This window comes from Suillus fuscotomentosus, assembly GCF_016647785.1.
Source record: "Suillus fuscotomentosus strain FC203 chromosome Unknown F5891scaffold_119, whole genome shotgun sequence".
NCBI classification, from domain to species: Eukaryota; Fungi; Basidiomycota; class Agaricomycetes; order Boletales; family Suillaceae; genus Suillus; species Suillus fuscotomentosus.
The window spans coordinates 57,686-69,857 of NW_024539631.1; the positions used below are offsets into that span (position 1 = coordinate 57,686).

General features: G+C 47.8%; 1 protein-coding gene across 1 annotated transcript; it reads left to right on the forward strand.

Moving 5' to 3' along the window:
* Positions 1-8,329: 8,329 nt before the first annotated feature.
* F5891DRAFT_1197295 (uncharacterized protein) lies at positions 8,330-9,190 on the forward strand (the record flags this gene model as incomplete). Its single annotated transcript, XM_041368461.1, has 4 exons — positions 8,330-8,597; positions 8,646-8,704; positions 8,755-8,828; positions 8,884-9,190. 4 exons carry the CDS (start codon positions 8,330-8,332, stop codon positions 9,188-9,190), a joined length of 708 nt encoding a protein of 235 aa, XP_041218322.1.
* Positions 9,191-12,172: the final 2,982 nt, after the last annotated feature.

A 12,172-nucleotide genomic window follows, 5' to 3' on the forward strand; every position in this document is an offset into this window, starting at 1 on the left:
AGAAGAACGGTCGCGGAGATCAAAGATTTATCCCCGCCAGAGATAGGGATGCCATGGTTATTGATCGAATCACCGACGAAGCCAAGCAAGAATACATGAGGACTGGAAAATGTTTCAACTGTCACCAGATCGGACATCGGGCACGGGAATGCCCGCAGAAGAAGAAAGCCCCTTACCCAGCAGTGAGGAAGGTAGAGGAAGAAGAAGAAGCCAGAAGAATTGATGAGGATTTTTAAACAGGAGACCTATATCGACGATAGCATCTCCAGCGAAACCTGTACGCCTAATACGAACAGTTGGTGAAAAGAAAGAACTTCGTATCCCCATAACCCTCGTATCCCGAACGCGTCAGAAAAATGTCGAAACCACCGCAGTAATTGACTCCGGAGCATCGGGAACCTATATCTCCGAGGATTTCGTAAAGAAACATAACATCGGAACCAAGAAACTCGAAAACCCCTTTTATATTAAAACCGCCGACGGAAGCTACTTCAGCAGCGGACCGGTAGAAAGGTACTGCACGCTGATCGTCCAAATCGACCAAAGGATGATGATAGGAAAATTCAACATTACCAAATTAGGAGAAAAGGACCAGATCCTACTAGGGATCCCCTGGCTTCGAGCCATGAACCCCGCTATAAATTGGACCAAACAAACGGTATCCCTTCCAGCAACAGAAAAATCCGCCGAAATCGAGAAGTATGTCAAGCAAACCTCTCGACCACAGAAAACCTTCTTCACCAAGAAGTTCAATACTAAAGAAGATGCTTGGAGTACGTCACCATCATCCCTAACCGAACTTACGGACGAAGGGGAATATCTCCGACAAGTCGAAGAATCTTCCAAGTTTAGTAACAAAGCACAAGAATTCGCCTCTGAAGAAAAAGAAAAGAAGAAAAAACTTTTGAAGAATTGGTACCGAAGTATCTCCACAATTTCGCTGATGTATTCGCGAAAAACGGCTTGAACGAACTACCCCCCGAAAGACCCGGTATCGACCATCGTATCGAAACAAAACCCGGATTTATTCCCAAGACGTCAAAAATTTACCCTCTTTCCTACAACGAACGAGGTGCAGTAAAAAGATTTATTGAGGAAAACCTTGCCAAAGGGTTCATCACGAAATCTAAATCCCCGCAAGCAAGCGGATTCTTTTTCGTAGGGAAGAAAAGCGGAGAACTCCGACCATGCCAGGACTACCGCTTTTTGAATGACCAGACCATCAAAAACGCATATCCCCTGCCACTCCCATCATCTTTGGTTGAAAGGTTACATGGCGCAAAGATATTCACAAAAATTGACATTCGATCCGGATACAATAACATTCGGATTCATCCGGATGACAGGTGGAAAGCCGCGTTCATCACGGAAGAAGGACTGTTCGAACCCACGGTCATGTTTTTCGGATTATGCAATTCCCCCGCCACTTTCCAAGCGTATATGAACGATACGTTCAGAGCTGAACTCAACGAAGGATGGCTCGTCATCTATATGGACGATATGCTTATCTTCTCCGAAACAACCACCGAACACCAACGACGAACCTGCATTATTCTAAACAAACTTCGAAAAGAAAAATTATTTGTTAAACCGGAGAAATGCACGTTCGATGCGGAAGAAGTGGAGTACCTTGGAATGATTATCAAACCTGGAAGTGTGGAAATGGATAAAGGGAAGACGGCAGGCATCAAAGATTGGCCCACCCCTGAAACAGTAAAAGATGTTCGATCCTTTTTGGGCTTTTGTAACTTCTACCGAACCTTCGTTTCCCACTACTCGGATATAGCTCGACCCCTTATCGACCTAACAAAGAAGAACGTCTCATTCTCTTGGACGCCCCTGTGCCAGCAAACGTTCGAGAAGCTAAAGGAATGCTTCACTTCTCACCCTGTTCTTCAGAACCCTGATCCCCACCATCAATTCGCCATCGCTACGGACGCTTCTCTTGTCGCATCAGGAGGAGTGTTGCTGCAGACCGACACTAATGGTGTCTATCACCCGTGTGCATACCTATCGCAGTCGTTCAATCCGGCTGAACGGAATTACCCCATTCATGATCGCGAGCTGTTGGCTATTATCCGCGCCCTCACTCATTGGCGACACTACCTCGAAGGACATCCGCAACCGGTTATTGTGTTCACTGATCATATGAACCTCCTCTATTTTGCGAAAGCAGAACGCCTGTCCAGAAGACAGGCCAGATGGCAACTACTCCTCACTTCTTTCGACCTACAGTTATATCACGTCCCCGGCACAAAATTAGCAGTTCCAGATGCCCTTTCTCGTCGGCCGGACCACGGCGACGGATCAGGAGATAATGCTGATGCCGTCCTCCTTCCTGATTCCATGTTTATCCGACTAATCGATGACGAATTGCGAGTAGCTATTGCTTCCACCACACCCCTTGACGACCCCATCTTCTCTGCTGCGCAAGACGCCCTTGATGGCCTGTGTTTGCCCCCTATGAAATCTTCGCTTAGCGACTGGCGTATCGCTAATGATATTCTATCCTACAAAAATAGAGCTTATATTCCTCCCGCGCTTCGACCGCAGTTACTCCGGAAACATCATGATCACCCTTCCGCAGGACATCCCGGACGTTTTAAAACCGAGGAACTCGTCAAACGGGAAGCCTGGTGGCCCGGTATGGGCACTTATATCCGCAACTACGTCGATGGCTGCGCTACTTGCCAACAGATGAAGGTGGACACTCACCCTGTAACTCCACCCCTACACCCTATCAGTACTATGGCTACTCGCCCTTTTTCCCAGATCTCCGTCGATCTCATTACTGACCTCCCCGTTTCTTCTGGCTTCGATAGTGTCATGGTCGTGGTAGACCACGGACTTAGTAAGGGGGTGATCATTACTCCTTGCCATAAAACAATTACCTCGGAAGGAGTGGCGAAGCTATTTCTAAAACACGTTTTCAAAAGATTCGGTCTCCATGACAAAGTAATCTCCGATCGCGGACCTCAGTTCTTATCCAAATTCTCGATCGAACTTGCACGACTCCTAGATTATTCTTTAGCCCCCTCCACTGCTTATCACCCACAAACCGACGGACAGACCGAACGATTAAACCAGGAACTCGAAACATATCTTCGAATGTATTGCCAGAACAATCCTTCTGAATGGGTGGAGCATCTCCCCATGGCAGAATTTGTTCACAATCACAGGAGACACTCCGCAAAAGATGCATCCCCCTTCTTTATCATGATGGGATATGAGCCAAAAGCTCTCCCACACCTACTTCCGGAATCGGACGTTCCCGCTGCTGAGGAACGAGTCCGAATTCTTCAAAAGATAAGAGAAGAAGCCGTCTCTTGTCATAATATCGCTATGCAACGCATGGCGGAAAGATCCTTTGGACAGAAATACAAACCATGGAAAGTCGGAGATAAGGTATGGCTGTCCACTGCCAATTTAAGACTAAAGCTCCCTTCCCGGAAACTGGCACCCAAGAGATACGGCCCGTTCACTATCACAGCCGTACTATCCGCTATCACGTTTACGCTCCAGTTACCACCGCAATGGAAGATCCACCCTACATTCCACGCTTCGCAACTATCTTCCTATCGCGAAAATGACGTACACGGTCCGAACTTCTTGGAACCACCACCTGATATTCTCGAAGAAGAAGAAGAATATGAAATAGAAGCAATCCTCGCACATAAAGGAAATGGGAATCGCCGTCGATATCTCGTATCTTGGAAGGGGTATTCTTCGGCTAGCAACGAGTGGATCCCCGAAAAGAATCTGGAAAATGCCGAAGAGACTCTTAGAGCCTATAAAGCCAGAAACGCGCTTTGAGATTACTCAGTACCTCGACGACATCGTCCTTACCCAAATACAAAACCTACAAACAGAATGCCCTTCCCCACATCCACCTACACGCTCCCATACCACTCCACCTTCGACACCACCACCCTTGACTCCAATGACGAACGATACGAAACGTTCATCACCCAAGCCGAAGACCTCACCCTCATCGAGGCAGCACTCCTCTGCCCCCAGCATGCTATTGAACTCACTAGAGTTCTCTTCGAAAGAAACGCCCATTCCATCAACCTCCTCATCAACATCATCCGAGCCACAGAAATCATCGAGCGAGTCTGTCGCCTTGTCGAAGACAACACAGTCCGTCACAGCCTTATGCATATGCAGAGGCGCATACGCAACTTTGCTTTGCGTCTTATTCCTGAGGAAGTTAAAGATGATATTAGAACGGTCATCCACGTCGTCGCAGAGCAAACCGCAGGAGTTGCTCGCCCGCCTTCTCCTTCGAACCCCGCAACCGCAGATGGAATCCCTCCTCCCTCTTATCAAGACGCCGTACCTACTCTTTCCGCTGACATTCCTAATGAGCTACTGGCTGCGGTCAATAATCTTGCGCAGACAACAGAAGCCATAATGGCGTCCCTCAGAGAAGAAAATCCCCAAGCAATTCCCGTCCCCGCTCCCGCCGTAGAAACCATCGAGCATCCTCCTCATCTTTATACTGCGTTTTCCGCCACCCGCGAAGAAATCGCTGCCGACCCGAATCATCAGTACCTCTCACACTACGAGGTGCAAGATCTAGCCAACGCACTGGCTACACTCCACATCCATCCCCCGCTCGTCATCCCGAACTCACTATCATCGCATACCTTTGCGGACGGGATCGTACCAATACAAGCGTTGGGAAGCACCCAACCTGCCACTCCTGCTGAGCTAATCGCGGAGGCAGAGCGACAAAATGTCGCTGCCCACCATCCTATACGACGAACCATTCCACCCAGAAGGAGAGTACGAGGTCAGCGTTCCCGTACTGATAAAGGGAAGAAACGCGCCACCAGCGCCGATGAAGCACTTAGCCCTAAACCGGGCCCGTCACCCTTACGAGCGACCTCCTCCAACCCCGATGAGAATCGCGTTTGCAGATACTGCAAGACGCTCGGGCATAGGCAAGTCCATTGTCCCGAATACTACTGCCGCGTCTGTCGAGAATTATCTCCAGGCCATCTTTCGTTTTACTGCCCACACTACACTGGGGAATCCCCCACTTCCTTAACCTGGAAGGACGAAGGGTTCTACCGAACCCTTGCACTCTGGGAGAATGATTTGGATGACGCGTATGCCGCTCAGTGCCGGGAAGAAGAAGCGCTCTATGAGTTAGAACGCATGAGAGACGGACCAGACGAAGGTCCAGACGCTCTAGATTACGACGACGATCCTACCTACTACGCTAACCAGGATGATTGAATCCGGTGGCTTCAACCCTAGTAAGGGGGTAATGTTACAACCGCTCTACTTTCTTTACTGCTTACGTGTCCACCATTATGCCTTACGCTCTTACCTTTCCTTTCTTGGTCTTACTTCCGTATTTGACCTTTGTACTATTATCTCACCGTAGCCTTGGTCCGTGCGCATATAGTCTCCTATTTAAGCACGTGTACTTTACTTAGAAACGTCACTTCAATCTTACTAGGTTTTATCCTGATAACTTCCTTCGCTTAAGACCACCAATCTTAAGTCGTCTGAACCGATCTATTAGCCAAAGCACTCCTTTGACTAAGTCTACGAACCTCTTCTTATTTGAAGAGCTACACTTGATCTCAACAACGTGAACGCTCTGTCGAGCCTTTGTTGTTAAGAACTATCCTAGTTCGTAACAATTTGAGTCATGAGAATTCAAGTTAGCCACACACAGTTCCACAATCTCGGTACATCTACTCACGTACATACTGATGCGAAAACACCTGATCATTTTATGGAGGTGAGATCAAAGCCCCTGCACAACTAGGGTTCAGCATCAATGTGCCAACTTTGAACTTTGTTCTGCATCGCACCCATTAATGCTGATTTGCTTTGATATCGATCGATAATTAATTATTTTTCTTGTGAGCATGAAGTGGCAGCGAGCACTGTCAGCGCCATTGTAATGGTATTGATAGTGATGCAAACGTTACATAGCAATCGTGATAATAGAACATACTGTACAACAACTTGAGAGCATGTGTGGGATGTTGCAAAATTCGATCTGCTCAGATTTAAGTGTATGAGTGATGACTAGAACAGATGTTCTCTTTATCTTCATCATCAAAAAGGAAACAAGCCCATTTCCTACCCTTTGGGCCTGTCTACGTACTGTGGCTTGATCATTCTTTTGCTTCATCCAGGCGATCTGCTCACAAAACAGTGAGGCAGCACCTGTTGACATGCCAATTGTATGGACATAAAATTGACAATCAAATTTGACTGCAGCCGCTAGGTAAGCGATGCCATCACGATAAAGAGGTTCCTGATATTGGTAGAAGTCCAACGCAGGGAACCGGCCATTGAGCCTATTGAGGACATCCGCAATTGTCATCTCAGGCTCATCATCAGATTCCTCATCTGAGTCGAGGTACATTGCATACTCGTGCTTGAGTCCGGGGCACATTTGATGATGTTTGTGAGCTGGGCTACAGATGCCCTGGTTATACATGATAGGGCTCGGTGTGGTAAGCGGTTCAGTTGACGTGCAGGAGAAGGATGGTGTGCGTGATTTCTGCATCTTGGATATTTTATAGAGATCTAAGGGAGTGGGACTCCAAGTCAGACTCGGAGGTGTGATGCAACCTTTGCCTGCCTTCAATTTTCGTGAGGGATAGTTGTATTCTGCTAGAATGTGGACTCACATTGTGCTTGGGCTCCTCCAATTCAAGCGACTTAATTCAAACCCTATCCTGGGGGTTCATAGAGGAGACTGAGTCAGACATAGTATGTGGCGAGATGAGTCAGACCCACCTAAGTCCCTTCTAAGTTATAACTTTAGACTACAGAGCTATGACGAACATAGTACGCGATGAGGAGTATGACGAAACTCAACGCCAAGTATGCTGATAAAACGAACTACTCACGCATGAAAAAATTTCGCCTCCAGTCGATTCCAAAATGCTACTAGTATCTGATTTGGAATAAATAATGGCAATGATCGCACAGGCATTATAAAGTTTTGGTGGGGTTGCCGGCCGAGGGACTAAAGTGGCAGGCTAGTCACAGTGACTGAGCAGTACATACTGCTCAGCGCTAAGTTACTGAGGAGACCTCCGTGGTCTGGGAGGCACCTCTCAGCGGTACATACCGCTGAAAGGTAGAGGCAGTTTAGCACGGGGAATGACCTGATATGGCAATGGGAGCTAAGATTCAGCAGCACATGCTGAGAGGAGACGGTAGCAGTTTAAGTTATGGTGCAGTTGCATTTCGAAAGTCAGATCAGACCTGCCTTATTTGGACAAATTCCCACGCTGATAGTACCCAGTCTATTCTGTGATTGTAAGCCTTGCTCGTACTTAAACATACCTTCATCAATCTCCTCCCCCTGACATGACGGTTGTACTGTCGCGTTTATCACCCCTTTTATCACCCCCTCCCACATTTGGGCCCTAACATGATGAGGATCTGACACGATGTATAGTACGTCACCTTCGTGTTGGCAGACTTACATTAGTTCTTGCCAGTAGCATGCATGAGCCGCGCTTTGGCATGGCTTTGAGTAATGACCATGGCAACCTGTTGTCATTCAAGTTGCTGTTAAGGCGTAACTAATATCGTTAAATTAGCTCTAAGTGCGGCAATGGAAACTTCGCCAACAGTGGAGGTAATATTTGAGATCTTGAGAGTTCAAGTTTGACATAACATTTAGAAAAATTTTGGGCGCAGCTTGGCCGAGGCTGGCCATGGAGCTTACACAGATTGTTATAGGCTAGGCTGTTTGCTGCCGCTGATCCACTTATGCTCCACTGCACAGCAGGTAAGTGTTATGTTACTTCATACTATTAACTTCGATGGCTTGTAATAGGAGTCAGGGACTGGCTCACATGCGCCACTACTTGAAGCTTGAATATGTAAACACCGCTACATAATAAGCTCACATCCGCAAGGTGAACTTAGCACCATGGAGTCAAGAAGGTTTGGGAAACTTTTGGCAGTTCGATGTCTTAACTTGCATCCGAACAATGCATGTGTGCCAACATTTAATTGTGCGCCCCTCCAAGATGGGAAATTGGAGTTATTCCTTGAAGTCGAAACCATTCAATTGTTATCGATTTCGGGGCTAGAATAACGCCAATGATCTTGAGTTTGAAATCTGAGGGCCAGCATGTATCCTGAAACATTCAAGCGAACGTTCTCGAGTCACATATATCACTGGGCTACGCTTTGAGCCTTGATCCAATCTGACTCATTGCTGCCCTTGTGACTTTGCATAGTACCGTTCTTCTGAAGTCCCTAACCCTAATGATTAGATAAGCAGGTAAGCGCGGCTTCTCCCTGCTTGTTCAGCCTTCAGTCCAATGCCATCATCATGTTCCCTACAGTCCCCATCAACAGCAGCAGATATTCCCCTGTTTTATGCAATAGCTCACAAAGCAATTCTGTTGAACCATTTCATGGCAAGCGTCCCTCGACCAAATCAGCCACCTCATCAGGTCGTTTTGCGATCAAGGTTACAAGCCCTGTAATGCAACCCATAACCTCAGAGCCATTGGGAGAGGCCACTGGAATTTCGACTACACCTCATACTGCTGGGCATCCATCAGTTCCTTTGAAACATCATCCTGGTGAAGTGCTAGGTAAGCTGTTGCATCTCATCCTCATCATTCCAGCTGACCATCTTCAAGCTCAATGCGACCTGGTGCTCGATTTCATCCTCCAGAAGCCTTGTGAAAAATACTCCAAAGTACATAGTTCGAATCACGACCCAATCGGTAAAGCTGACTATCGCATCAGGTGTTTTCCCGTGTAACGCCCTACCACTACAACACCATACTGCACGCAGTAGAAAAGCTTGCAGGAAAACCGAGGTGAGCCGACCATCATGACTTATCACACGTCATAACTGATCGTCCATGCGTATAGATTATTCTACAACTACGAAAATTTTCAACTTGAGGTCGAAATGCCCTCATGCATCCATGATTCCATCGTGAATGTCATCCGATGTGGCCTGGAATCTGTGGATAAAATGCTACATGATCTTATCATCGGACAACTCATACATACCGAAGTACACCCTAGCTTAACATTGAACACTGGAAAGAAGGAATTCGTTCCAGACTGTGTTCACATCGTCACCGCCCGCAGCAATCCCCCCGTTAGGAAGATCCCCTCCCTGGTTGAAGTAGCGTACTCGCAAGCGGAGACCCCACTTCTGGGCAGGTTCTGAAGTGCCGTCAAAGCCTATCCGGAGCTGGCGATGATTTTGATGGTTGTAATCAATGAGATCCCTGCCTATGAGTCGCCTGAATGCCTGAGTCACACATGGAGAGAGTTACCTCCGAAAGCCAATGGGCACTTACACTCAGAAACTAGCTTCCTTTCCATGTGAGCTGAACCGTGGTCTCAGGATGAGCCCACTCCTGTTATAGTGGGAAATTACTCCTGGTGCTCAATCTCCAACATTCAAGTCCAGGTATGGATCCGAGGGTGCAAGAGCCCGATTAACATAGATAGAAAGGACAGTTGCTTGACAGCCTGCGGAGTACATTATACATACACTATTAGTATGTTTTACTCTGATTACTGAACATTTTTGATAGACTTTGTATCCCGTCAATGCAGATAATGCAGCATCAATGGACGATGTGACATTGATGATTATGCAAGGGCTTTCCCTTACAAGGGACTGCTTTGTAGAGCAGTGCCGCCATGCAGATCCAAGCGCCAATGTTTCTGCTCTTCGCGCTGCTCAATTTACCCTTCCCTTCAAGTGGGCAGACATTCTAGATGGGCTTATATATGCGATGCCCACAACTGCTCATGACTGGTACTGAACCTGGTACTACAATTTAGGGAACACGATCGACACCAGCACGATAGGAGTAAAACGCACAGCAGCCGAGGCCAAGATTGACTCGGATACGGATGATGAACGTCCAGTGGCGAACGTTCGCGCACGCACTCAAAGTAGAATCAACACTCGTGCTGCTGCTCATTCAATGAGCTATGGGTAAAGAGCTTCGTTGCATATTTTCACTGCCATGTAAATAATAACATCTTGTGCTGTACTAGTTGTTTTTGTATGATGTTCAACTCAGATGTAATCTATGTACTCGTGGGGATTGCATGAACAGTGTCATTCTTTTACTGGCGAGGACTTCCGAGTGGGACTCGAGTGAATTCCAACGACTCGTTAACTCACGAACAATGCAGGAGGACACATCACATGGCATCAGCGGTGAAAAAAGTAAATATCATTGATTTATGGTACTCTATACCACATAGTTACGAGTTGCTGGTCGAGTTGTAGAAATGTGCGTCTCATAGATTCGTATCGTAAGTACTGTATGGCCGATAATGCGCATAGATCGATGGCACGGCATCTCCCATCCAGTTGATAAAGCTAGCATTATAAACGATCTGAGACATCCGACGTGAATCGCGACTGGCATGTGCATCAGGTTTGAGCATAGTAGGCGCAAGCAATGGCGATGATGAAGATGTCGTGTTTTGGCCACTGATGGGGGCTTGACCAAAAGATGACACGACAGTACATACCGTCGTGTCAGATAATGCTATAGCAAGGAGGAGGAAAGCAAATCCACGAGAGGCAAGACAGGTGGGGGAAACGAAGGAGAGCGAGCTGCCTATAAAGCGAGCGAAGTGCAGCTGTAGGCAAGCCTAGAAAGGGTGAGTAGCAAGAGGAAGGAGAGCAGATGTGCAACAGTACAAACTGTTGCACGCCTGTGAGGGTGCCAGACCTCAGGGTACAGTCTACTACAGTGTGAGATTAGCCAGTGAGTCGGATGCTAAAACTATACATCACGTTATCCTGAGAATCCGCTTCCAGATCCATCTCCCTTAGTCATCACACTCGACTCGAAGTCCTTCACCATGACCTTCACTATACTTATAGGACCCTTATCTGACACTACGGTATGTACTGTCATGTCATCCTTTGGTTGCGTGCTTCCCCCTCCCAGCTTCAGCCTTATCTGACATGGCGGTATGTACTGCCATGTGATCCCTTGGTCGCCCGCTTCCCCCTCCTGACTTTCCGCCCTCACAGGCGTGCAATGGTTCTTATTGTTGCATGTCTGCTCTCCTCCCCCTTGCTACTTGCCCTTTCTCCCGCTTCCCCCTCCCGGCTTCAGCCTTATCTGACATGGCGGTATGTATTTCCATGTGATCCCTTGGTCGCCCGCTTCCCCCTCCTGACTTTCTGCCCTCACAGGCATGCAGTGGTTTTTATCGTCTGCTCTCCTCCCTCTCGCTACTCGCCCTTTCTCCCGCTTCCTCCTCCCGCTTCAGCCTTATCTGACATGGCGGTATGTACTGCCATGTCATTCCTTGGTCGCCCACTTCCCCCTCCCAGCTTCAGCCTTATCTGACATGGCGGTATGCACTGCCATGTCATCCCTTGGTCACTCACTTCCCCCTCCCGGCTTCAGCCTTATCTGACATGGCGGTATGTACTGCCATGTTATCCCTTGGTCGCTCGCTTCCCCCTCCTGATTTTCCACCATCACAGGTGTGCAACGGTTTTTAGTGTTGCACGTCTGCTCTCCTCCTCCTCGCTACTCACCCTTTCTAGGCCTGCATACAGCCGTACTTTGCTCGCTTCATAGTAGGCAGCTCGCCCTCTCCACCTGCCTTGCACCTCGTGGAATCCCAACCTCCATGTCTTCGTCGATGAAGGACGAGTTTTCACATCGCTCAGTTCATTCTTGCTCTTTGCCACGATCCCTCCTGGAATGCTCAATTGGAGTCTTCGCAAAAAGTGGTCCGGGCGTCATATGTATACTATACATGTAGTATGAGCAAAGCGAATTACCTCCTACTGCCAGCGTCAGCGATTATGTCATTGGAGCTGGCTGTCCAAGTGGGGGTTTCCTGATGTCATATGATAGGTAACACCGTCTGCTCACTCCTTAAAACATCTTCTGATCATTGTGCTTCAGAAATGATTCATTTGACATGAACTTTACCCGAACGACCCTTTACGCACTTCTATATCTCGCTATCTGTGTACATCTTTTGGTCATGGTTGGTCACCGCCAATGGTGATGTGGACCACCATGCACTCGTGGATTCTCTGATAGCTCAGCACTCGGTCGACACCGTAGTGCTTGTGAGTATTACAAGCATCATTTGAATTTACAGGCCCAGCATTTCAAAAGAGCTGGTGAAGACCCCAAGCCTGGTAGGG